The sequence below is a fragment of the Podospora anserina genome, chromosome 7, assembly GCF_000226545.1.
Source record: "Podospora anserina S mat+ genomic DNA chromosome 7, supercontig 1".
In the NCBI taxonomy this organism is placed as follows: domain Eukaryota; kingdom Fungi; phylum Ascomycota; class Sordariomycetes; order Sordariales; family Podosporaceae; genus Podospora; species Podospora anserina.
Window position 1 is genome coordinate 3,391,807 of NW_001914854.1, and position 25,738 is coordinate 3,417,544.

Genomic DNA, 25,738 nt, shown 5'->3' on the forward strand with positions numbered 1-25,738 from the left:
TACACGGGCATGTCTGATGCAGCTGAGATGTCGCCGCCTCGTGTTTTATTCCTGTTCATCGTGAACTTCGTATCAAGAATTATATTGTTGTCCTGCACAGACCCTATCCCGCTGCCTAGGTAATATGGCAAGCTCAACCGACTCTATGCAATCATACGATCTGCTTGTGCACAACTCGTAATCTTGACTGCGACTCATGATCCCATTTTAGTCTTCTGGTCCATTTAAGGCACACCCTACACACAAGATTGCGATAATGTAAATACACTTCAAGGAGAGCCAGAGATCAAATGGTCTTGAAAAAGGAGACACCAGGTACTTGAGGATGATTGTTGATGAAGGCGCGTTCCCGGCCTAGGGCACTTTCTGTTTTTCTTTCTCAGCAAGGTTGAGTTGTCAAGAAAACGCATACTATTTACTCAACTATGCGTCAACGCCTCTCGAACATTTCAGGTTGCCTCCCGTTATATCGAGGATTCACTGACTACCTATTTTCAAGGACCTCACATATCGCGCGAAGCGTATGTACAACCGGGCAAATTCTGTTTCGCAACTTTCGTCCACAGCACGCCCGCATAATTGATAGACGTATGGGATATGGCAGGTAGTCTCGCGCTATGTATGCCTTTGTATACTTGTTGGGCCCCTGTTAAAAACAGTTTGATATGCACCTGAGCCGTGTGTATGGCTTATACGTCTCGAGTTGGGTGTGCATATTGTGTTGTCAGGTGGATAAAACTACCTCACTGCAAAATTATATTGCGCTAAGTCCAGCGCAATGATCTCCATATATAACAGTGACTTGTGTCTCTACCGTTGTAGTTTGTCAAGGTTATCTGTGCCAAGAATCATACCGCAGCAGATACTACGTACCTAGATAGTTTCGCAGAGCGAAACATAGCTCAACCTAGAACTTTGCTATCACTGATAAAGATTGGATTCTCGGCACAATTTTATCCAACTCTTGTCGTTGATATATTAATGTCCGACTGCCATCATCACTGCCCCGCAAGTGCCGGCTTCTCCGCACTTCACGGCACCCTTTCGGGTGCCAATTCCGAGTTTAGGGGTTTATTTTGTTGGAGTATATCCGCATAATGCGGAGTATCTTGCTCGAGGCTAATAAAATTCATGCGCGCTCTTCTCTTCATGTGGCTTTCTCTCACCATGAACGGTGAATCTGAACGACATCCACATTTCAGTTCCAAAATACCAAGAAATGGCACCTCACAGCCCAACTACATCGAATAATGGGGGAGTCTCTGAGAGAACCAGTACTCTTTCCCAGCCTCAGTTTCTTTTCATCAACGGCAAATACATCCTCAGCTCAGACAATGAAACTTTCCCAGTCAGAAACCCAATAACGGGCAGCGTCCTCTACAACTGTGCTTCTGCTTCGAAGGTTGATTACGAAACCGCCATCGAGAATGCACACTCGGCCTACCAGACGTGGTCACAGACAGGGCCTTCAGCAAGGAGACGCATCTTCCTCAAGGCGGCCGACATTATGGAATCGTACATCACAGGGGACGCTCCAGAGTTCATGTCCCAGGAGGTGTCTGCCACTATGCATTGGGTCAAAATCAACGTCTTTGCCACCGCGGGCCTTTTTCGCGAAACCGCGAGCCTGGCCACTCAAATCAGAGGAGAGATAGTCCCAGCTGACAGGCCCGGAACGACAATTTGGGTGGAAAGGCAGCCGGTGGGCGTGGTGTTTGCGATTTCACCATGGAATGCTCCGGTTGGTTGACTCCTCTTTTCTTCGTCTCTTTGTCGTTTTATTTTCATGACCCAGAGAGCTAATTATTTCTGTACAGATCAACCTCACCGCAAGAGCAATTGCCGTCCCATTGCTCTGCGGCAATACGGTAGTCCTCAAACCATCCGAGTTCAGCCCAAAAAGTCAGGATTTGGCCATACGGGCGTTGACTGCCGCGGGCCTACCACCAGGATGCGTCAACGTTTTGCCCACGAGCGCGGAACGGACGCCTGAGGTGACCGAATTGGCGGTCAAGCACCCCAAGGTTCTTCGAGTCAACTTCACGGGAAGCGACAGAGTGGGGAGGATCATCGCTGGCTGGGCGGCCACCTGCCTAAAACAATGTGTCTTGGAACTCGGCGGCAAGGCCCCTGTTATTGTCTTTGAGGATGCCAACATTGACGATGCGGTCGAGGCGGTGGTGTTTGGGGCCTTGGCTTTTAGTGGACAGGTGTGCATGTCGACCGAGCGAGTGATATTGCACAAGTCAATCAGCAGGGAGTTCAAAGAGAAACTGCTGAAGAAGGTGGAATCCATCAAGACCGGCAATCACTTGGAGGACCCGGCAGTTTCGATATCTGGATTGTTCACGTCGGCTCATGCAAAACGAGTGATGAGCTTGGTCAAGAGTGCGGTAGACGGTGGTGCGAAACTGCTTGCTGGTGACCTCCAAGTCACTGGCCCGAGAGGTACCATTATTCGACCTCATATTCTTGAACATGTCAGCACAAATATGGATATTGCACACGTCGAGACATTTGGGCCTGTCATGTTACTGTCCGAGTTCGAAACGGACGACGAGGCGGTGGCCTCAGCAAATGACAGCGACTTTTCTTTATGTGGGAGTGTCTTCTCAAAAGATACAATGAGGGCCTTGGACATCTCCAAGCGGCTCAGGTTAGGGGCATGTCACATCAACGGGCCGAGCTTATATGTGGAATCCACGCTGCCACAGGGAGGGACAGGGGGTGGCAGTGGATATGGACGCTTTGGTGGAATGGCTGGAGTCGAGGCATTCACTGAGAAAAAGATAATCACTGTTGTCAAACCGGGCCTGAAATTACCCCTTTGAAGTCAGGCTCGGATCCAGCTATTCGTTGGTGAGGATCAAGATGATCTTACATCAATATGCTTCCTGTTTCTTGTCACCTTTTGGCAGAGGATCAGGACATAATGGCGAGAAACCTAGGCTTTGTTCATAAACATATCATTATTTCCATCCTCCCAGTGAGCCACCATCCTTCTTGCATGACTTTTTTACAGACTGACAAACACCCAAGGTTTGCCCACTTAATTATTAAGCATGAAAAACCCCAAACCCGAAAGTACGAAGCGCCTTGAAGAAACACCCCCTATGTGCAGTACAAATTACCATGCTTTTTCCCTTACTACCCGCTTGCTCTGATACATCCTCCTCGACATTTGATCAGCCTATGCAAAGTTATCCTGTCTGTCCACCCAGATATCTTCCAACTCGTTGAAACTGGAGAAGTGGATCGGGCGGTGTTGATCGCTGTAAAACGGCGCAGGTGTATCCAGCTTAACATGGACCGGTTTCTTCTCCAGGCCGCCAAAGGCACTACCCATGAAGCTGTAATTCCACTTCCCTGATTCAGGCACTAGAAAGAAGCCCCTGAACTTTTCACTCAACAGTAACTGCCTCTTCTCGCCCATGGTTGTGGTAAACCCCTGGGGCTGGTCGCTGCCGACATCCTTATTCTCTGCACCCCACTTGTAGCCCTGCGGCGTGAGCGCCCAGGCTGACAGTGAGACACTGCCCGGTGTAAAGGACACTGCCACAGTTAGGGTGCTCTCCTTGCTCCACGATGGGTGGGCATCAAGCAATCGGGCATGATCGGTAACATCCATGGCCGACATATAAGGAAGCTCATTACCAGATGTCGTGTGAATAATGCCGAGAGGCTCCATTCCTTTGAGCATGTCATGTTGAGGGAGATGCTGAGGCAGCTGAACATTGCGCAAACCACCAATCTGGGGCACCATGACGATACAGCGAACCTCCTTGACTTGATCATTGTCGGCAGGCGAAGCTCCATACAAATAGCCCGCGACCTGCACTCGAAGATCGGCAATCTGGATAAACTTCTTGAGGATATTTTTGGGCATCACATATGTGATGTCATCCACATCATTGTCCAGTGGTGACACGTACATATTGTTCGCCCTTGTCCGCAAATTCGACGTGGCAATAGCCCTCGTGCGCCACTCGGTCTTGGACGCAAATGTCTGCTGTTCAAACTGCGATGTTGTCGTGACGATAATCTCCTCCCCATGCACATTTTGAGTCTTGGTTGTGACAGCAGTAAGTTGCTGCTGCTCCTGTTGCTGCTTTTCAATCTCGGCAGCTTGTTGTCTCTGGAGAGAGGGGGCCGAAATTTCCATACCCAAGATGATGTCGCGTACTTCACTACTTGTCAAACTGGAGACATTGACATTATTCTTCTTCCCGTAGTCATTCAGGATCAGATCACGAAGCTGCGTTTCGACCTTGATCCAGTCCTCATCCGAGAGGGAGGGCCAGATATGATGATCTTGAGTGATGACAGTCTTGTCGGGACGCAATATCAACTTCGTCTTATCCTGGTTGACGTGCAGGGCACGGAGAATGAGAATAAGACGAGAGAATGCTGTGTATGAAGAAATGCTCTTCAGCCACTCATCGTAGAGGTTGAAAAGAACCATTTGAGGCTCGGTGGCACGCAAAATCATGTCGCCAAGCTTCTCCACCTTCATGGCAGCCTGGAAGGGAAGCTGGAGCTCAGAAGCGCGAATCGAGATATTGGGGAAGTCCAGGAGATTGACCTCCAGAGGATCCAAAAGACCCTTCCGCGTGACAATGAGCTGCTTGGGCTGCTCTTCCACTGGAAGGGATCTGATCAATGCTGCCACTTCTTCAGCCGTTTTCCATTTCGCCAACTGGCCCAGGCGCTTCTGCCCTGCCCAGACGCTGGTGTGGATAATCTTCAAGAACAGCTGCCCAGTCCGAGGGTTGAAGATAAAGATGGCACCGTTGATGGGCTTCGTGGTCAGGTTGCCCTCGAAGGTCTTGTGGATCGTCACACGGTACACATTTGTGTCGTCAATGAAGAGCTGAGTCTGATTACTGAATAGCTCGGAATAATTTTGCGAGTTGAGGAACTCTTGGTTGCTCTCGGAGGCATACAGCTGAAGACCTTTGCGGATACGCTCACGCAACACATAAAGAGCAGGATTGGCCTTCATGATCTTGGACATGGCTTGCTGAACCAGCGTTTTCAGGCCTGGGAAGTACTGGCCGTAAGCAGAATAGAGGTTGTAGGCAAGGTCGATACCAATCATGAGGCCGGTAGGCGATGGGTACAAGCTCATGCTATCGGTGGTGTAATCCAGATACTTGGCCCTGACATATCTTTCAATATCATGGGAGTCGTAGTCGCCGTAGCGCAGCTGAACGTCAATCCAGAACTTGTTTGTCGTGGTTGCCTCGATGACATCTTTGTTGTCGAACAGGAGGGACGGTCGCGTAACATTCCACTTGTGGCTGGCAAACAGCTGGATGTCTGCGCAGGAACTGTTCATCTTGTAGGATTTACGCGGGTGGATCGTCTCTTTCTGAACAGATTCAATGCTCAGAGCTTCCAGTTCCTGATCAAAGACCTGGCAGAGATCCATAACAACCGACTCGTGTATTTTCTGCCACAGATGGGCGCGGAAGATCTGGATCAAAGAGATCTTGAGGGTCGGGATCTTGCCGTGAAGGAAAATACCAGTCAAATCCAGTTGGACCTGGAAACCAACGTAAACATTTGCTCTGTTGATGGTTGGGCTCCACCAAAGAGTGAACCGACGGTTGGGGATTTGATTGAGACCGGACCGCTGGGCGTTTGTGAGCTTTTTGAACTTCATTGATCTGGGAAATAGTTAGTACACTGCATGCTGAGGTGTGGATTAGAGGGGGTTTACGCACTCTTCGAAACCGGAGGCCCGCTCCCAGAATAGACCCTCCCAAGAAGGGAAGCCTGTTGCCTTGAAAAGAGTATGCTCGAGAATCGTCTCAACACCTCCCAGTGCCTGAATGACATCGGTGCGATAGGCATTGAGGTTCCAAAGTTTGCCGTCGTGTCGCTGACTGGTCCACCAGAACGGATTGCTCTTCATCAACTGATAAATCTTGAACTCTGCCCGGGTGCGGAACCCCTTGTCGAAGCTCAGCGTGCTGCGGTCCTTTTGGAACAGCGTGTTGATGCGCGGCAGACCCCGATCCCAGCTGTCTTCTAGATCCTCCAAGGTCAGCCTCCTGTTTTGCTGGTTGGCCTCGAGCCTCTTCTGCGAATATTCCGTCCAGACGCGTTGGGAATCGATGAACTCGGCCTCCCAGGGAATGATGTAGCGGAAGATGTTAGGAATAAGGGTTTCCTCGTCGTGAGACATGCCGGCACGGTAATGAGTGACCCCGACATCGGTCTGCTTGGACCATCGCTTATCGCTCGTTGGGATCAAGATGTGAGACCCAGAGATCATACCCAGACCACCAAGCTCTTTGGGGGTATAAAATACAGCAGGCGGGAACCGCGACGGCATCTTTGAGTTGAGGCCAATCTTGACTCGGGTTTGGATCTTAGTCTCACACTTGACAATTGTGTCAAGTAGATTGACAGTCGAAACAGCAGCCTCGCGGTAGTACGTGAAGAGAGCGATCAAGGCGGTGTTCCACTTGTTGGCAATCTTGGTGAACGTGGTTGAGCCCGAGGACATGAGGATTTGGCGAATGCGGTTGTTGAACTTCTGAATGTCCTCCTCGGTAACCTGCAAAAAGGCGTGGGCGGTGCGCTCCTTGGTGGCGTTGTTCACCAGTGACCAAACGCTGTCCTTGACGGGAAACTCGTCATTCTGGTTGCGAATCTTGGGCAAAATGCGCACCTCGAAGCCGCACATTGAGAACAGGAGGTTTGGGTTGTCCTTGCTGTAGACACTTGCAAATGTGTCTTCCCACTCGATGGTCGTGACGGATCTTGGTAGTCGATTCTTCAGATCCCAAAAGACAGCCCTGCCGAGGTTGACATCGTGTCTCATCAAGCGCATGCGAGAATCTCTCGGCCAGCATTTCTTGCTCTTGTACCCGATGACATTCTCAAAATTTGGATCCGGTTGTTCGGTAAGAAACCGCTGGATGAGGTCGCGCGATTCGTCAGCCGTGAAGCGGAGAAAGACCCAAATTTTGTCAATGTATCTGGTGTACAGTCTAATGGGGTGTCTCGTCTCCGTGTCGCGATCCTGGAACTGGAGGAAATCGTTAGGGCTTTGAGGCGGGCCGGCAATCTCGCTGGCGCGCTGAGGCCCCAGGAGTAGAAGGTCGAGAATCAGCCCATAATACTGGAAAACAAACGCCGAAAACTGAAGGCCACGAATCATGCCGTAACTATTGACATGGCTCATGTCTTTGTAGGTCAGTGTGACGTTGTTCTTGGCCGTAATGTAGTCGGCCAAATTGTGGTCCATGATGAGGCGAAGTAGCGAATTGAGCAACGTGAGCTCGATCTTCTCGTACACCTTGGACAAGGAGGTCTCGATCATGACGTTGCACTCCCCATTTGCGGTTTCCCAGACTTGGTCGAGATTGTTGATACCTTGAGCCCACTTGTACACGAGGAGAGGAGGGACCTCAGAGTCCGACGGCTTGATCCAAGCAGGAAAGAGGTGACGCTGGTCGGCTTGATACCAGAGATACTGATCCAGGTAGGCATCGCTGATCTTCTCAATGGGCTCAATGTCGTACACAGGGTTGATGGTGCTATAATTGTCGTTCATATCAATGCCCACCTCCTTGAAGGCCCGCTGCGTCAAGAGGAAGCGCTTGATCCGCTCGAGAGTAGTTCCCGGGCTGTCGTATGCCTGTTCAATAAGGGCCAGCTCTTCTCTTTGGCTCTGGTTAAGTCTCCCCTTGGTGGAGTAGGCCTCGCGGAGACGCTCGAGGGCCAAGATGAGGATCTTGGTATCATGCTTGTAGGAAACACTCGGGAAAGGAATAGGGGAGAACTTGCGGGACTCGAGCCAATGCACAGTGGTCGTATAGATGGCCACGGCCTCCTCGGAGGATACATACGGTCCATCTTTCATATGGTTGTGTTGCCTTTCCTGCTCAGCCTTGAGCCAGAGACGGGTAAGGCGGCCGACGTTCTTCTTGGCGACGGTCTTGTCCACGGTGGCACCCCTTCTGATGCGCTCTCTGTTGTAGTGAGCAACCGAGACCCACCAATCAGCCTTGGACTTGACATATCTGAGGATGATGTTCTCAATAGCAGCAGGCAATCCTGGGACCTTCCACGGAATATTGCTCTTCCAGCACCTCCAGGCCTCAGAGAGATGCTGCAACACGGTGTTGACCTTGTTTTGTTTGATACCCTCGGGCATCATATCCATCAGGTCCGCCATGACCGAAGCCCGAAGCTCGAGATCGAAATGTGACTCGACACGCTGCTTCGTGACGGTCTTGGCAACGCCTTTGCTGTGGCGGCCTTCAAACTGACGAGACAGCAAATTTCCAAGCCAGCGCTCCAGCAAGGGGATAATACCGCGCATGAAAAACAGCCAGACTCTCCAGGCAGGAGCCCAGAAACCGCAGCCAGGGCCTTTGCCAACAGGGCCCGCGTTAAACCGGTAGTAGATCAAGTGCTTCAAATCCTTGCAAGAGCGAATCTGGTGCATGAGCTTGTACTTGTATCGATACATTCCCGTCAGCTGTCCCACATGGTTGAACGCATAGAGGATACCATCGGCGAGCTGAAATGCGTCAATGTTACCCAGCCGGTATTGCACTTGGGCATCGACAATGAGCTTGGTGAGCCGCAAGATCTCTCGCATTAGATGAAAGGCGTTTCCAAATCTCGACTTTTTGCGCTCCTTGGTAGTGAGAGTCTTGACGGGCTTCAGGTTGAAATTGTAATCAAGATGGAGATAGGTAAGGTTCTTGCGATGAATCAACAAGTTGAGCATGTTGAAACCTTGGCGACAGACTTGAAGACCTGCCTCTACCCAGTCGATGGTTGTCTGCTGGAAGAACTTGGTCTGCTTCAAGGACCTGAGCAGGCTTTGCTTTTGCAACGACTTGGGCTTCTTCTTGTGAAGCTCGTTGAGGACGTACGTCTTCAAAAGCTTCTGGTATGAGACGCGAACCTTCACAGGCTGCTTTGGTGGACAGTGTTCGAGGTACCAGTGCTTGATCAGAGGAACATCTTGAGCCCGGACCATACGCCCAGAGCGACGGTCAAATGGAAACGGTGCCCACCACAGTTCTATCGCAGATGCCGTGTCGTCTGTATAAAGCTCCTCGTCGGCCATGAACGGCTCAACACCCACGGGAAGCTCGAACTCCTCCTCTTCTGGCTCCTCGTTGCTGCCCTGGCCAAAAAGTTCGTCTTCATGACTGATGGTGAGGTTCTTCGGCGCCACGGCCCGAGATGAGATGGGGTTGATGCTGGTGTCGAAGTAGAATGCAGGGAGATTGTGGTCCTCTGTTCGGGTGTACACTACCTGAGGATGCGAATGCCAGGACAGGTGGACGCTGCGCGGGAGAGCATTGTAAAGATAGGGATAGGACACTCGACATTCAGTTCGGATGGGGTTTCTGAAAATGATGCGGTCCATGGCGTTGAACTCGCCGAAATCCTCGTCATTGGGGTCGATATCTTTGTAAAGTGGCTCAAAGCGAGGACCGCCAGGCAGCGCAACATTCAAGGCTTTGGCCGTGAGAAAGCTCTTGAGCTCGAAGAGATAAAAGTAATTCTGATCAACAACCTCAGATACCAAAGGGCGACTGAGCCGATATAAGCTCGCCATTTGTGGCAGTGTGAGGTTCCATGTCTTGTAGCTTGGGCCATTGACATGTGTCGTGTCCAGGAGAGGTTGATGGTCATAAAACCATTCGTACACAGCAGCCTCTTCGTCTTCGTCGAGCTCCATCTGGATCGGCTCCAGCGGTTCGACATCCTCGATGTTCTCGGACCAAGAAAGGGGTGGCTCTTCGTCGTCAAACGGAGGGAACCGCATCCGTTTGAACAGTCTTCGATCGCTCTTCTCCTTGCGCATGGTCGTCCACATAGTAGCCCACTGTGCAAAAAATACGGGTTCGATGACGCGTGGAATCTCATTGACGAGCGTCAGGCAACCATTGACATGGTAGAGCACCTTGACCTCCCTCGCTGATTCCCAAGGCATCGGCATGTTCTCGAGCAACTTCAAAACTGCATGAGGCATGAATTTCAGCGCACCAAGATAGCTTCGCTTGTCATTGGTGTACTTCTTCTGCGAGACATCGCCGATATCCTTCACAATCTTACGCAGGTGTTCCGGCGGCATATCGGCCTTTTGCGTCTCCACGAAGCCACCCTTCCGCTTCTCGCCAAACCGATTGCGCTGGTCCCGAAGCCATTCCTTCTTCTTTTGGGCAAACTTGGCAATCTGAGGGTTCGTGGGAGGCTGGTATCCGGGGGGAGGTGGTGCCGGAATAGCAGGCGGCGGAGGAAGTGAGGACGGCGGTCCGGGGGGCGGCGGCGGAGGGGGTGGAGGCGGAGGACCCCATCCGGGAGGAGGAGGAGGGAAAGACATCTCTATACGGCCTCAGGAGGGATTCTCGGATGGAGGTTGAGAGGGAAGGATGAAGGTCGCCTTGTTGGCGTTCGTGGCCGTCGGTAACTTTGTCTATCGCAGTGGTCGAAGATTGTCCGCTGCTAAAGGAGATGGAGTGTGGGTGTTTCTCTTATTATGACGTCCGCATTTCCGGGCAGGAGAGAGAAAGCGACAATCCCTCAGCGGCTCACGGCGATTAGTGGCGTGATGTGAGGTTGGTTGTTTTGTTGGTGAAGCCAGAAATTGGCTGTCGCCTTGGTTTAGAAAATCTCGAACTGGAACAGCTCTTCGCGACGGCGAGAACAGCGCGCGAAACTGCTGCTAGCGCGCCCAGGTCCCTGTCAGCCGTCCCGTCTGTGCCAAGCCCCCCGTTTGAAGCCACCGTTGCCCCGATAAATGCAGACCGTACGGGTATGTCTGCGATGGATGCACGTGCGGGGTCAGCTGACCTGTCTCAGTGGCGGGCTGGATGGGCTTGACTCACAGGCCAGGGAGCCCCACAAGAACAATATTTGGAGAGCTCTTTCACTTCTACGGCTTGCACGATTCCGGCCGACTTGCGCAAAAATCTCACGAGTGCCAATCCCCAGGTGTTGTCGTTTAGAACTGCTGCAGGTGCCAATCATAAAAAGTAGGGACGAGGCCCGAAGAGCAGCTCCATTAGTTTCGAGTCTGTCACAGCGCTCCGCTCCAGGCGAAACAGCATTCGCTAGCCCCAAATTCGCCCCACCAGAAAATCACCATTCACCGAAAATTAATTATCGAACCCCTCCAACCCGTCAGACTTTTGCTGTGCATCGCCGGCAACCCACGATCGCCCTTGCGCAAAGTTATTCTTGATCTCCGATCTCACCACCCCCGAAGGATAACTTTTTTGACGACTAACCGCAACCATGTCTCGCTTCTTCCGCGGCGGTGACGACAGCTCGAGCGAGAGCAGCTCTGAGGAGGAGGAGCTGTACTCCACTTCCGAGGACGAGGAGGAGCAGGAGGAGCAGGAGGAGTCTTCTGAGGAGGAGGAGGAGGAGGATGAGGAGTCCTCCAGCGACGATGAGGCCGGTCCTGCCAAGAAGGGTCTGTCTCGCTTCTTGCTTGACCAAGCATCCTCCGACAGCGAAGAGAGCGAGGAGGAGGGGACAACAAAGGTCAAGAGCGCCAAGGACAAGAGACATGACGAACTCGAGGCGACCATCTCCCTTATTCAGAACGGCCAGAAGATCAATGACTGGGGCTCTATTGCGAATGGTTTGTGGTTGCTTGCCCATCTTGTCGCTCGTCTGCTAACATGTAGCCAGAATTCGACAAGCTCAACCGTCAAGTCGTCAAGCTCCAGGATGGCGGCAAGGCGCCGAAGAGCTACATTAAGTGCATTGCGGAGTTGGAGGACTTTATGAATGAGACCCTTGCCAAGCAGAAGGTCACCCCCAAGAAGATGAACGCCACCAACGCCCGTGGTCTCAACGCCGTGAAGCAACGCGTCAAGAAGAACAACAAGGATTACCAGAGCCAGATCGATGCTTTCCGAAAAGACAGCGATGCATTCATGGAATCCGATGACGAGGTCGCCCCCCCACCCAAACCATCCGCCGACAAGCTGCGTGTCAAGGAAACTTATATTCCCGAGGCGGCTGATGAGGATGAAGACAAGGGTTTTGCCCGGGTCGACAAGCGTGGAAAGGCCATGCCCTTCTCTCCAGAGAGCATCCTCAAGCATCTCCGCGCCATTCTGGAGTCAAGAGGCAGGAAGAACACCGATCGTATCGAGCAAATCAAGATCATGGAGGAGCTCAGCAAGGTGGCCAACACCCCCTACCTCAAGATCAGAGTTCTCCAGGCTCTTGTATCTGCCCGGTATGATCTCGGTGCTGGTGCCGGAAATGTGATGCCCCTTGAGCACTGGAAGGCGGCTGAGAAGGAGCTGTCTGCCTTGCTCAAGATTCTCGAGACCGAGAAGGATCACGTTGTGATTGAGAATGCTGAGGAGTGGGATGATGATGACAAGCAACCAACCCTTGCCGCTGGTGAGAGCTATATCAAGATCCCCGGCAGCATCGTGTCGTATATCGAGCGTCTTGATGATGAGCTCACCCGCTCCCTTCAGGCCATCGACCCTCACACGTCTGAATACATTGAGCGGTTGACCGACGAGGGTTCTCTGTACAACATTGTTCTGCAAGGTCTCCTGTACTACGAGACCATCCGCAAAGACACCTCGCTCGAAGTTCCCCAGGAGAGTCTCAACAGAATCATGCAAAGACGCCTGGATCATGTGTACTTCAAGGTATGGACCTTTCAGGCCCCGTCCAGTGTAATGCCTATTTGCTAACGAAAAATAGCCAGCTCAAGTCATCAAAATCTTGGAAGAGAACGCCTGGAAGCAGGTCTCTGCGGGCGTCGACTCCGCCATTACGCCCCGTAATAAGTCAGAGGATGCCAGCCAACTCGTCAACGTCCTTTGCAACTACCTTTTCGAGCACAGCGAAGGCATTATCCGTGCCCGCGCCATGCTCTGCCAGGTCTACTTCTTGGCGTTGCACGATGAGTACTACAAGGCCCGTGACATGATGCTCACATCTCACTTGCAGGAGAGCATTTCCAACTTCGACATTGCCACCCAAATTCTCTACAACCGTACCCTTGTTCAAGTTGGTCTCTGCGCCTTCCGCAAGGGTCTCGTGTATGACGCCCAAAACACTCTCCAAGAGATTTGCGGCAGCGGGCGCCAAAAGGAGCTTCTTGCCCAGGGTGTCATGATTCAGCGCTTCAACCAAGTTTCTCCCGAGCAAGAGCGCCTTGAGAAACAACGGCAGCTACCCTTCCACATGCACATCAACCTTGAGCTCTTGGAGTGTGTGTACTTGACCTGCAGCATGCTTCTTGAGATCCCGCTGTTGGCTCAGACTGGTTCGTCTCCCGATATCAAGAAGCGCGTCATCAGCAAGACATATCGCCGTATGCTCGAGTACCATGAGCGCCAAATCTTTACCGGCCCTCCCGAGAACACCCGCGACCACGTCATGCAGGCGTCCAAGGCCCTCGCGGCTGGTGAGTGGAAGAAGGCTACGCACTTCATCCACAGCATCAAGATCTGGGAGCTCATGCCAAGCGCCGAGGACATCAAGACGATGCTCGCTAAGCAGATTCAGGAGGAGGGTCTGCGCACTTACCTGTTCACATATGCGCCCTTCTACGACACACTGGCCATCTCCACATTGAGCGCCATGTTTGAGCTCGACTCCAGGAAGGTGGCTGCCGTTGTCAGCAAGATGATCAGCCACGAGGAGCTCGCGGCTGCCCTCGATCAGGTCACCGAGACCGTCATCTTCCGCAAGGGCGTGGAGCTCAGCCGTCTGCAGAGCTTGGCCCTGGCTCTCTCAGACAAGGCGAGCTCGCTCATCGAGACCAACGAGCGCACACTGGAGCAGCGGACACAAGGATCGGCCAATGCCTTCAGCAGGAAGGATGGTCAACGAGGTGGTCAGCGGGGCGGTGGCCAACGGGGTGGCAGAGGCGGGGCGCGGACTGGAGGAAACTCTCAGCGACAGGCTGGTGGCACCCAGTTTACGGGTGGTGCTCTGGGTGCTGCGGTCCGCGGTTAAGGTTGTCACGATGGGTATACATGGTTTTCGTTGCGCTATTGCATTGGGCTTGGCATGTTACGTATCAAAAATGGTCCCGGGGTGCGTTTAGGTGTTGCACCACGTTTAGATCATAGGCAGGCAGTCAAGAATCGTGGGGCTTTTAATATTTGATTCAATGTCTTTTCTTGTGACTTGTTTACAATTGTATGGTGGTATTGTTTTTTAGTGTTTGCCGGCATGGATGTCTCACTCAAAAACGATGTCGAGGACGGCAAGCAATAGGAAGTTGAGTAATTGGCTGATGCCTTGTCTGGCATTTACCAAGTAATCAGATACGGATTCATGACCTTAGTGTAGTCTTGCGAGGGTATAAAGGGCACGCTGCTGTCTCCTCCTGAAATACCCTCACAACAACATATTACCAACTACTACCGTAAAGGTACACGGGGTCTATTCAAAGCACCGAGGGCAAAGAAAATGATGAAATAGGGGTAGAGGCTTGGAGAAATCAGCAAGGCAAACAGAAGGTCACAATCAAGATGACACGGGCTTTTTGGGTGGCTACTTCAGTAGCACCTTCTTTTGATTCTTTCTTTCATCAACTGCAGTCGTGCCAAAGGCAACATGTGACAAACGCAAGAATATGGAGACCAGGCAATCCCACGCCGTTCCCCTCGTAGTTGTCAACGCCACAGTGAAACCCAGATATGAACCAAGTCCAGCCCGAAAAATGCAACCACCGCTGTCCCAATAACTTAGAGACGGCGACCACGGCGACCACCCTTGCGGCGAGTAGAGTCGGAGGGAGTGGGGGTAACGTCCTCAATGCGGCCGATCTTCATGCCGGAGCGGGCAAGGGCACGGAGAGCGGACTGGGCACCGGGGCCGGGAGTCTTGGTACCGTTACCTATTCAAATTGATCAGCGATTGATTCGACAATTGGGTGCATTTGCGGGTTACATACCACCAGTGGCACGGATCTTGATGTGGAGGGCAGTGATGCCGAGCTCCTTGCAGCGGGCCGCAACGTCCTGAGCAGCCAACATGGCAGCGTAGGGAGAGGACTCATCACGATCGGCCTTGACCTTCATACCACCGGTAACACGGCAGATGGTTTCGCGGCCACTGGAATCACCCAAAGTTAGCCTCTGAACCTCAACCTTTCATGTCTTGCTTTCCCACGAACACCAGGCGTCGAGTCCTCCTCTTGTCGCCCAATGTTGCCATATATTCCATATTCAGGAGCCTACAAACCTCAGATCGGTGACGTGGACGAAGGTGTCGTTGAACGAGGCGAAGATTCTCGCAACTAAGTCGGAACTGTTAGCGATGACGAGCTCCCAACCGAACCATCCTGATAAGGAAAAACGTACCGCCAAAGACAAGTTCACCCTCGCGAACCTGGGGGCCGAGGGAGATGTTCTCCTGGGCAGGACGGGCGACCTTCTTGGGGGGCATTTTGACTGGTGATCCGGAAACTTGACCTGGGAATTTGCGGTTGTAGTTTCGAAGTGGACAATCCCCAGATATTCGGAATTTTTGGCAGGCAGTGGTGTGGTGAAGAGTCGCCGTGTGGAGTTTGGCGGTGTGGGAATGCAGAAAAGAGAGGTGCGGGGCCACAAATAATTTGCGAGTGGAAAGCCCTAAGTAACTTCGTACCGACCGCCCCACCCAAGCTCCCAATTCGCCAACCCTTTTTCTCGCGACCACCGCTGAAAATTCTTTCTCGCTGCTTCTTTGCAACGCACGACAACCTCCGCCGACGTCGACAACCGGAACAATGGCCGCTACGTATGCCTCACCCCCGATGTTTTCCTTCAGCCCTTGAATGGTATCGTCGTGTATCGCTCGACGAGATTCTGCAGATTGGCGTGGTCCTCTCACTGGACGCTTTTCTCGATTCTGCCCTCGCAGACCGGGCATCGCTCCAGCTCGATCCCTCCCATGGTTCTCCCTCTTTCTTGCAAGCCTGGTGGTGTGTGGCCTGCGGACTGAGAGACGTCTCATGGGGTGTTGGGGATGAAGACTTGTCTCCTCCCTTAAAAACATTTGCCGTTTGGTGATGTGGTCCAAGCAAGCCTCATTGAGGCCTGTCAGGACCATAATCCTGCGCTCGCAAGCTCTTATTTGGACTTCGGTTCAGATTGTCGACAGATGGGGTTCTCTACACTGTGTACGGCTTGCACGGTTACTTCACACTCGAGCTCGCCCATCGACTGACATAAAACATCGAGTCAGCCACGAGAGAATGCCGCACTGAGGCAGCAGTTCTCCAACGGCGCTCTACCGCATACCTCGTGTATGTCCGGACCTCGTACTGATCTGTTGACTTTAGTTCCGTCCCCACCCAGAACGACATTCTCGTTCCCGAGACTCTCCTGAAGAAGCGTAAGTCGCAGGAGAAGGCCCGCGCTGAGCGCGCTGCCGAGCTCGAGAAGGCCAAGGCTGTAAGTTTTTATCTCTTTGTTTTGAGTCTGGAGGGGCGATATGATGCACAACAAACCTAGCGACTAGATACGTCAATGCTGTTGCTAAATTAACCATCTTTCGGGTCTGATCGAACCAATGGATGATGACATTTGTACTTTGGAGGCACACGGCGTGGACATTGTGCTAACTCATCTCTACAGGCCCGCAAGGAGAAGCGTGGTGTCATCTTCAAGCGTGCCGAGAAGTACGTTAAGGAGTACCGCGACACCGAGCGCGAGAAGATTCGCCTCCAGCGTGCTGCGAAGCAGGATGGTGCCTTCCACATCCCCGCTGAGGCCAAGTTGATCTTCATTGTCCGCATCAAGGGGTATGTTTCCACAGTGAAAATTATAGTCATCTCAGAGTCATTACTGACACGTCCACACAGTATCAACAAGATTGCCCCCAAGCCCCGCAAGATCCTTCAGCTTCTCCGTCTCCTCCAGATCAACAACGGTGTCTTCGTCCGCGTCACCAAGGCCACCGCTGAGATGATCAAGGTTGTCGAGCCGTGGGTTGCCTACGGTTACCCCAACCTCAAGAGCGTCAAGGAGCTCATCTACAAGCGCGGATATGGCAAGGTCAACGGCCAGCGCATTGCCCTCACCGACAACAGCATCGTCGAGGAGAACCTTGGCAAGTACGGCATCATCTGTATCGAGGATCTCATTCACGAGATCGTCACCGTCGGCCCCAACTTCAAGCAGGCTGCCAACTTCCTCTGGCCCTTCAAGCTCAGCAACCCCAACGGTGGCTTCCGTCCCCGCAAGTTCAAGCACTTCATCGAGGGTGGTGACCTTGGCAACCGTGAGGAGCACATCAACGCTCTCATCCGCCAGATGAACTAAGTTGGGTGACTTTGATGGTTTTGCGGTTTTGTCTTTGGTCATGGGAATTGGCATGGGTGCATGGCGTTAAATGGAAGCCGGCTTGGATGGCTCCGGGGAATCAATACCACAACACGAAGTCGTTCTTGCACACCACTCTTCCCACAGTTGATGAAGTAGATTGCCCCCTTACTGGCCAGGACGCAGCCCAATTCTATGAAGCTGTTGCTCAATGTGTTTCCGCCCCCTGATATGAAGTGATTTGAACAACGTCCAGGCATTGATGTCTATTATTACATAGGTCTTCCCCAAATAAGTAGCCCTACATGCTTATCATTGCGCAATGCTCCCTGAGGCTATCATATCTTTATGTCAAAGCTTGTGCCACACCCACAACTACTTGTAGCGAGAGGATTGTCCACGATTTTAAACTGCGATCCAATAAGTTCCATCGTAAAGTCCACCTTACTCCCCTTTAAAAGCTCAAGAGAAGGAGTGTCAAGAATGATTTTTGGAGCTGTCAAATCAGTTGGGGCACTCGAACCATCGGCTGCAAAGGTAAAGATAGTATCATCTTCTCCGATGGCGGATGTACTCTCTGCTGCCCCGTCGGTTGCCGAGGAGGAAGGCAGTGAAGGAGGAAGAGTGACCAGCTTCATCAGATATTGAAACCCATGACAGCCACCGGACTCTACTTGAATACGAAGGGCGAGGTATGGGTTTGAGTCCTTGGCCATAATCTCGGAGAGACGCTGTAAAATACCTCGTCAGAGGGAAGCTCAACGAGCCGGACTTGAATAGCAGGGACGAACCTTGGCTGCGCGCGGAGTGATCTCCAACATCATTTCCTGGCCATCATCGTCCGTTTGGGGATTGAAGAGTGCACGGGTGGTACCGCTTGGGGGAGCGGTGGTGGCGGCAGACCGCGGCATCGTGGTTGTGAAGCTCCGTCTTGTGAGATTACCTCGGGGAGAGCAAGGACGCCATGATGATCTAGGACTCCTCGCGGCAATTTGGCTGGGGCCCGATTGGTGAGGTATTTTGCGAGTGCGTGCAGTAGACACAGAGTGATGCGCCCGAGTTGGCCCAGAGGCGCTCCGCACTGGCAGAGGGAGGAGAAGATCGAGGATGGAGGGGGAGGTCGCGATGGCCCGGCGGCACATGCTGAGCTGGATAAAGAGACTCGCGGTGGCGGGAGGGTTGACACAGTGCAGTGGTGGCATTCTTGACTCTTAAGACGGCTTTAGGAACAGTTGTATTCAGGGGATGGATGCTCAGCGCCGTTGACGAGGTGCTGTTAGGTAGGGTTGGTCTGTCGGTGAAATGCCGGTGCCGTTCTGCAAGCGATGGCGGGAGGTTTGCAAAATTTCCGGTGATGTCAAGGCCGAGACCCGGGAAGCTGCAAAGCGCTGACCAATCATGGTGGGGTGGCTTTGGTCTTAATTCACCAGCGCTTACAACCGGCGGCGACAACTGAGTTACACAACAACCACCTTGAAGCCGAATGCAATGAAAAGACTGAAGCAGGATCTCGTTGCTCTTGTTGATCTCATGTGTGTCAAGTGATTCCAGTAATCCCAAAGATCCAGAATGCCCGAGTCTTCAAGTCTACGATATCCAGAACGCCTTCCCAGTCCCAAAATAATACCCTATAATACAGATAGTCAAGAATCGAAGAAAAGGGGGGTTAAAACAGAAGTGAAAAAGAAGCCAATTTCTAGCCAAAGTCCATCACCATCCTCCGCGGTACCAAGTAATCGACGGTCCGAAATCATAGATCCGGATCGCACCCTTTGACACCTTCAGTGTTGCGTTTACTCGAAGATCGAGAACAATTCAGATCCATCAGTAGCGCATGGTCCGGTTTCGAGTCTCTCGTTTCCAGGCACGACGCAAGTCTGATTCCTTTCGTTTTGTGGTGCCAAGGCAAAGCTTGTCTGCCCAAGGAAAGGAAACAACTGAGCACCATCGGTTTCTCCCTCTGAAAAAAGGTCTGTTAGCTTGGTGCGCTATATCCTGGACGAAGGGGGGGAAAGCATAGATGGACCTACCACCATCAGCACGTCCGCCGCATGAGAACAGAGTGACGGTGTCCCCTGGCTGGCGTCTGAGATCAACACTGATACAGCCCTGGGTCTATCAAAGCAGTTGTCTTAGTAACATTCTCCAAAAGCAAGCTAGTGGTGATGGCAATGGTTAGGGATCACTTACCAGAGTGCTCACGATCAAAGCAGCAAGTTCCCGGTTGTTGTTATGTTTACCAGCGGTAATAACATCAAACTTCTCGTTCGGGCTACCTGTACAGTCCACAAGCGAGACAGGAATCAAATTCTGTCGAAAGTCGCCAGCGGTCGGGTCGATAAAGAGACACTTGTTGTTTGGTGCCCTGATGGTGACATCGGAAAAGGCCCGGGTAGCGCCTTCGTCCCGCTGATGAGACTGAGCTGCAGCAGTGGGCTGGAGAGTACCGCCGGCACGAGACACGGGCACAGGTTCGGTAGGGTTGACCGAGGGGATGCTCCCACCGCCATTGTTATTGCCATTATCATTGTTGTTGTTGCCGCCGTTGTTGTCGTTGTTCCCGCCGTTGTTGTTGCCATCGTTGTTGTTACCGTTCCCGGCACCAGGGGCAGTGGTGGTTGACTGGGCAGGGGCAGCTGAAGGTGCGGTCGTAGGAGTAACAGTCACTGTTCGAGTACTTTTAGTACAGCTCGAGGTGGAGGTACCGCTAGGATTACCAGAACTACCATTTCCGCCATTTCCACCGTTGCCAGCATTTTCATCGCCTCCGTTGTTCCCACCGTTGTTGTCATCATTGTTACCGCCGTTACCACCGTTGTTGCCGCTAGCCGGGGCACCACCACCAATGGTGAAGGTCTGGCTGGCGTCTCCATTCTGACAGTTCGCAATGTCAAGAGTGTTCCCCCTTGCGGTTGCGCAAAAGTTTCCTCCTTCGTTTTGAGGGCTCAGTGAAAGCGGGCCGGCACCGCCGTCAAAGTCAAACAGCTGAGAGTCAGTCACATCACCCCCTGAAAATATCAGCATACATTCTCTTATTCAATCAGTCCAATAATCTTACCTCCATCCGCTCGACCGCCGCATGAGAAGAGCAGAAGCTGATTCCCGGCTTGTCGGCGCGAATCAAAGTTCAGGCAAGCATTGGTCAAGGATGACACGATGAGGGCCACGCCATCGCCTCTGATATGAGCGCCGGCAGTGATGACGTCCCAGCCCTGCCCATCAGTAGAACCGCAGTCCGCAATCTGAACGGGAGTAAGGTTGGCTCGGAAATCTCCAGACAGCTCGTCAACAAAAAGGCATTTCCCGTCTGATGTTCGGATCTCAACGTTGGAGAAAGCCCGGGTAGCACCATTGTCCCTCTGATGGGCTTCGGCCGTGGCCTCTTCATTGAGGGAGTCAACTGCCCGATGTCGTACAAGCGGGGAGGCTCCCACGACAGCAGCCCAGGCCAGCAAAGAAGTGAGTGAAGACACCATGATTGTAGATGAAAATGAATGAGAGACGGCAGAAAACAGCCGATCAACCTGCTCGAAGAAAGGAATGGATGTCCGCGCAGCAGACTGGAAAAGAAGGACAAGAAAGAAATGAAGAAAGAACGTGAGAAATGGATGATATTCACAACACCCCGCTGAGAGTTGAGTGAAGGGGATAGATATATCAGACGAAGTGGACGGCCCTGCCTGGCTACTTATCCCTGTTCATGGGCTTCCACAAGAAGGCCCTATCACCCCCTACACGGGCATTTGGGGTAAAAGGGACTTCATGATGGGGTTTCATGGTCTCTCATGTGTGTACACCTAGGCTCACTTGGAGGGCTGTTTCGTGCCAAAGTTGAAAGCGACCAAGGCGATGGCCTGCAAAATCCAGGATGGCGGTTCAGGGGCCGATCAGTTGATCCTTGATCAGAGTCTGGGATGGTGGTGATGACAGGATAACGCAGGGGTCAGGGCCAAATGTTTCCTGTTGAAAGACGCGCGGAAAAGGCCATCGGAGAGCGAAGCGCTGTCTGTTGACGCTGGGAGAGACCGATGGCAGGGCAGCTTGGTTCCACGGCTTACACCCCTGCCAAAAGATGGGATGTGTTTGGCCCAAAAAGGAGGGCTGACCCCTGTAGCACATCCCGGACACACTCGCCAGCGGGTGACCTGCACAGTCGCTGAATTTTGAGCTGGGGTTTGGAGATCACGGCCTGGGCTGTGAAACGGTACCTGTCAGAGATGGCGCCAAGATCGGGGGTCGTCCACCACACAATACCCTCGCAACAGCGGCACAGAACGCAGGATATGGAGAAGGGTCCATCATCTCAACGAAAGTTCCTCGAAGAAAAGGGCTGCAGAAAGAGAGGAAGAGGGATTTTGTGACCCTGGCATCCATGCTGTTGTCCTTCGTGTTTGCAGCGATCAAAGAAAATCCCCCGCTGAAGGCCCCACCTTGAACCAGTGGGCTGGGATGACGTCGAGCAGTATCGACCCACCGTTGTGGCCTCTCCTGTGAGTGTTGTTCCCATTTAATACATAGGTAAAAGGCTGTCATGTTCTCGGAGGTAGACGAGAACTGTATATAACGGTGTCTGGGAATCTCATCTCAAGTACTCACATTGTTGATGGTTAAATGTTGTTGCAAATCCCTGCTGCCTACACCACCTCATACAGAAGAGAAAGTACAGGGGACTTCGAGCGCGCAGAATTACTACTACTCGAATGCATGAAGTCCGTCTCCCCTGCAGTCCTGCGTATTCTAGTATATCTCCACTACTACATCTTCAGATGGTTCCCCCGGGTCTCAGACCCTCAAGCTCGGTGCAACTGAGACTCGCCGGGAACCCATTCTTGAGGCCGACCATGTGGGAAGCTTGGTGCTGGGTGTCTGGCAGATGGGATCCGGTAGATAAGAGAAGACTACGGCGGTTGTGTGCTCTGGCCTGGGGTCGGTCACCGCGTGAAGATGTTCAGATGAATCATGGACGTAAGGTTGCATACACGGCTCCAACTGCCTGCGTGATGGGCCATGTGGAGATGAATTGTCGACACACCAAGGGTTAGGGTCAAAGACTTGATTCACTCCCAAACCGCCCCGCTTCTTTGCCAGGGCCACAGCCCTAATCAGCGTTTCTCTGCCAAGACGTCCACTCCGCAAAATTTCCAGATACCAAACCTCAATTGCGATTGCGCCTTGTCCGACTCCGAACGACAGCTTCCGACACGAACGATCAACCTCACCCATCTCCGCCAAATCACCCCATACACACCGCCAAAATGCCTGGAGGAGTCACCGTTCGCGATGTCGATGTAAGTTTTGGGAGCCCTTCGCCATGACGGCCTTTGCGACCGAGACCCGAACACTCTCTTTCGCCGTCCGAGTCGCTGCCAGCTTCCTCAAACGAGGCTCGGGTTGGCCGACGACGATGGACCGCTGGTCAAGACAGCAACATGGAAGATGATGGGAGCAGGCGTGAGGGGGTCGAAAGATCTCTGAAGACGGAATTGTGCTAATCATATTGTGTTGCTTGGTTCAAGGCCCACAAGTTCGTCGGTAAGTCTTGCTTTGCTTCGTTTTGCCTCGATATGTCTGGTGCGCAGTGCGGCAAATGGCTGACTCTGAATAGGCGCCTACGCCGCTTTCTTGAAGCGTCAGGGCAAGCTCCCCGTCCCCGGTTGGGTTGACACCGTCAAGACCGGCCCCGCCAAGGAGATGCCTCCCCAGGACATCGACTGGTTCTACGTCCGTGCCGCTGCCGTCGCTCGTCACGTCTACCTCCGCAAGACCGTTGGTGTCGGCCGCCTCCGCCGCGTTCACGGCAGCGCCAAGAACCGTGGCTCGCGCCCCTCCCACCACGTCGAGGCCTCCGGCAGCGTTGATCGCAAGATCATGCAGGCTCTTGAGAAGATCCAGGTCCTTGAGCAGGATGAGGAGAAGGGTGGCCGCCGCATCACGCAACAGGGTCAGCGTGATCTTGACCGTGAGTTTACTTGATCTCTCGAGCCGTTTGCACTTTGCTAACGTACGTAAACGTAGGTATTGCCCAGACCGTTGCTGAGGCTGAGGGTGAGGAGGATGAGGATGACGAGTAAATGTCGTCTTTTCCAACAGTCGCTTTACACACCAGGCTCTTTGCTGAGTACGCAAAGATGTGAAACGGAAGGGTCGGCATGGCATGGATTTCCGGTAGCATATGGGTTAGGCGTCAAAAAGGATTTAATGGCTTGCTTGATCATGCCTTTCCTCGCTCACCTAGGCGACCAAGCTGGCTTTATATGTGCTAGCTTTTAAAGCATATCTGCCATAAGACGGTGTTTTCTCCAGCTTTCCTGCGCGTAGAGCGTAAATCAATACCCAACAAACCAAGTCAAACAAACAATAGTACCATCTTCTCCGTGACTGACACGTAGGCCACGTTTCCACTGCTCAGCACACCCAGTTACCTCGTCAAATGCCAACGTCGGCCTCCAGACAACATTCTCCTGCTGTGTCCTTAACCACTTATGACCCAAGCAAGCTGCCAGTCTCAACATCTAGCCTACCATTTTGTTTCTCACAAGCGTATATTTAGATAAGTAGTCAACCACTTCTGTCTCCTGGCTGGGAAGGTACCCGATCGCTTCTTTGTGAAAGGCACTCTCCGAGAAGCATCTCTCACTCGCTACTTCGAGTCATTACATGGTTAGACACCTGCCATTCCCTCTAGTTCGTCATGGTTGTCGACGTAATCCAACCACACTGCGCTCTCTCCCCTGTTCCAAAGTAACTCCTTGGTCACCACTACCCACCACCTCCTTGTTTACTGTTGCCTAGGTGGCTAGCTATCAAGGTAAGCTTCAACCTTTCAGCTTCTTCGAGACCGCGACTTCCTTCTAATGCTCTTTCCAAGTGCCCCAGCTATTAGGCATCCGACCTAAGGTCGTCGTCGTCCAGGACCGAGAGCCTCAGCCTAGATTTCCTTGGTCGCCCGATCCATCAATCTTTCCTCCAAGCTTCTCTCGCTATTCTCATTTTCTTGACCTCAACCCACGCATTTCATGACGCCGTCGAAAAAATGGAGACGTTCTCTTCGACTTCGATTAAGCTTACTCGGGAGGCGTTGATGCTCTCAGAACTCCATATTGCGACTCTCAATGGCGACCTTCAACATGTGAGAGAGCTCCTGAAGAGCACCTCCACGTCACCTGGCGGTACAAGAAAAGTTATCGAAGCGCGCGACCGACATGGGACAACACCCCTCATGATAGCCGTTCTCTATGGTCATCTCGCTATTGCGAAACTCCTGTTGAGATATGGCGCTTCGAGGAAAGCACGAGACCTTCAAGGCCGTGTCACCTGGGAGTACTCGCGCGCTTCATTGTTCGACCGAAAGCCAAAGATGTACCAACACCTGGGCTTTCCCCCAATCGCCCGAAGTCGGCAACGTGAGAGAAGGAGAATTGCCATAATTCTGAAATATCCCGCCGCTTTGCGATCTTGGTAAGCATTCTGGTCCACCCCTACAATATGTGTTCCTTTCACAGATCCCTAACAGAATGCAGTCGTCGAATTGGCAATCACCACTACTCGCGCAGCCGACTGCACAAGCGTGCCAAGGACCTGGTCATTCTCAAGCCTGTAGGTGGCTTCGAGACATTCAAGCCAGGCAAAGAGGGCAATGAGCTTCTTAGTGCAACCGCGGGCTTCATAGCCTCTGCTACCACTTCTCCCAAAGATGTGAAGGTTGAGCAGTTTGCAGTCAGCGGTTGGAAGCCAAATCCAGGCCGTGGTCCTCGGGTTCTTGATAATGTTGTCTTGACAGAACGGGTTAGGGATGTTATTCACCTTCATGGCCTCAAGGTTCGTGCGTCCCAGCGGGACAACGGCAACAAGACTGCTTTGCCCGAGCACAAGGGCCGATTTGCGGCATGCCATGTTGAGAAAAAGCTCGCCGTCTGGTGGGTAATGAAGGCCCTAAAGGAAGTCTTCAACACGTCAGATATTGAGCGCCTGAGGGAGCTGCGAGGGGCATATGTCCCCAACTACTACCGGGAGGCTATGCTCTTTCTTGACCACGGGCCGTGCCAAGATGTAAGTAATCCCCAGCTGGCCTCGAGTATGAGGATGTTTGCTAATGCCAAAGGACTCAGTGCTGGGACTTTTTGCACCAGCTGAAGCGGATCACTGGGATCCTAATATGTGTCGAGTCGATATCATTTTGCGTCACGGGCAATCGGGCATCTGGACCACAGGGGTGTCCAAACTGTACATGCCAGAAATGTACCAGCCAAAAGGAAGCACAGATGAGTCGCCCATCTTCCGACTCGGCAATCCAACAAGACGACGAAGACAGCGATGATACAGAGATTGGACCATCAGAGGATGACATGCAACTGCCGCTCATTCAATTCGAGACAGAGCTAAAGGGGACTGGAGACAAAGGTGTTCGCCAACCTCATTCTCGTAGCAATGGTGGGATTTACAATGGGACTGCAGCC

At 52.5% G+C, this 25,738-nt stretch overlaps 9 protein-coding genes across 9 annotated transcripts; 5 read left to right on the plus strand and 4 right to left on the minus strand.

Moving 5' to 3' along the window:
- Nucleotides 1-1,219: 1,219 nt before the first annotated feature.
- PODANS_7_11500 (uncharacterized protein) lies at nt 1,220-2,831 on the plus strand (the record flags this gene model as incomplete). The annotated part of the gene is made up of 2 exons (XM_001908486.1): nt 1,220-1,741; nt 1,818-2,831. The coding sequence occupies 2 exons, from the start codon at nt 1,220-1,222 to the stop codon at nt 2,829-2,831; spliced, it is 1,536 nt and encodes a 511-aa protein (XP_001908521.1).
- A 359-nt stretch (nt 2,832-3,190) lies between these two features.
- Nucleotides 3,191-10,363, minus strand: PODANS_7_11510 (uncharacterized protein; the record flags this gene model as incomplete). The annotated part of the gene is made up of 2 exons (XM_001908487.1): nt 3,191-5,669; nt 5,727-10,363. The coding sequence occupies 2 exons, from the start codon at nt 10,361-10,363 to the stop codon at nt 3,191-3,193; spliced, it is 7,116 nt and encodes a 2,371-aa protein (XP_001908522.1).
- Nucleotides 10,364-11,277: 914 nt separating this feature from the next.
- On the plus strand, nt 11,278-13,983 carry PODANS_7_11520 (uncharacterized protein; the record flags this gene model as incomplete). Its single annotated transcript, XM_001908488.1, has 3 exons — nt 11,278-11,629; nt 11,680-12,665; nt 12,721-13,983. 3 exons carry the CDS (start codon nt 11,278-11,280, stop codon nt 13,981-13,983), a joined length of 2,601 nt encoding a protein of 866 aa, XP_001908523.1.
- A 737-nt stretch (nt 13,984-14,720) lies between these two features.
- Nucleotides 14,721-15,423, minus strand: PODANS_7_11530 (uncharacterized protein; the record flags this gene model as incomplete). The annotated part of the gene is made up of 4 exons (XM_001908489.1): nt 14,721-14,872; nt 14,930-15,090; nt 15,220-15,274; nt 15,339-15,423. 4 exons carry the CDS (start codon nt 15,421-15,423, stop codon nt 14,721-14,723), a joined length of 453 nt encoding a protein of 150 aa, XP_001908524.1.
- An 863-nt stretch (nt 15,424-16,286) lies between these two features.
- Nucleotides 16,287-17,282, plus strand: PODANS_7_11540 (uncharacterized protein; the record flags this gene model as incomplete). Its single annotated transcript, XM_001908490.1, has 3 exons — nt 16,287-16,412; nt 16,596-16,762; nt 16,823-17,282. Coding segments are annotated over 3 exons (753 nt in total), but the record flags the coding sequence as incomplete, so codon positions are not given.
- A 338-nt stretch (nt 17,283-17,620) lies between these two features.
- On the minus strand, nt 17,621-18,484 carry PODANS_7_11550 (uncharacterized protein; the record flags this gene model as incomplete). Its single annotated transcript, XM_001908491.1, has 2 exons — nt 17,621-18,013; nt 18,074-18,484. The coding sequence occupies 2 exons, from the start codon at nt 18,482-18,484 to the stop codon at nt 17,621-17,623; spliced, it is 804 nt and encodes a 267-aa protein (XP_001908526.1).
- Nucleotides 18,485-19,075: 591 nt separating this feature from the next.
- PODANS_7_11560 (uncharacterized protein) lies at nt 19,076-20,758 on the minus strand (the record flags this gene model as incomplete). Its single annotated transcript, XM_001908492.1, has 4 exons — nt 19,076-19,242; nt 19,313-19,397; nt 19,473-20,290; nt 20,341-20,758. The coding sequence occupies 4 exons, from the start codon at nt 20,756-20,758 to the stop codon at nt 19,076-19,078; spliced, it is 1,488 nt and encodes a 495-aa protein (XP_001908527.1).
- A 1,779-nt stretch (nt 20,759-22,537) lies between these two features.
- Nucleotides 22,538-23,353, plus strand: PODANS_7_11570 (uncharacterized protein; the record flags this gene model as incomplete). The annotated part of the gene is made up of 4 exons (XM_001908493.1): nt 22,538-22,570; nt 22,799-22,814; nt 22,888-23,241; nt 23,298-23,353. 4 exons carry the CDS (start codon nt 22,538-22,540, stop codon nt 23,351-23,353), a joined length of 459 nt encoding a protein of 152 aa, XP_001908528.1.
- Nucleotides 23,354-24,315: 962 nt separating this feature from the next.
- Nucleotides 24,316-25,415, plus strand: PODANS_7_11580 (uncharacterized protein; the record flags this gene model as incomplete). Its single annotated transcript, XM_001908494.1, has 2 exons — nt 24,316-24,740; nt 24,803-25,415. The coding sequence occupies 2 exons, from the start codon at nt 24,316-24,318 to the stop codon at nt 25,413-25,415; spliced, it is 1,038 nt and encodes a 345-aa protein (XP_001908529.1).
- Between the last annotated feature and the right edge of the window lie 323 nt (nt 25,416-25,738).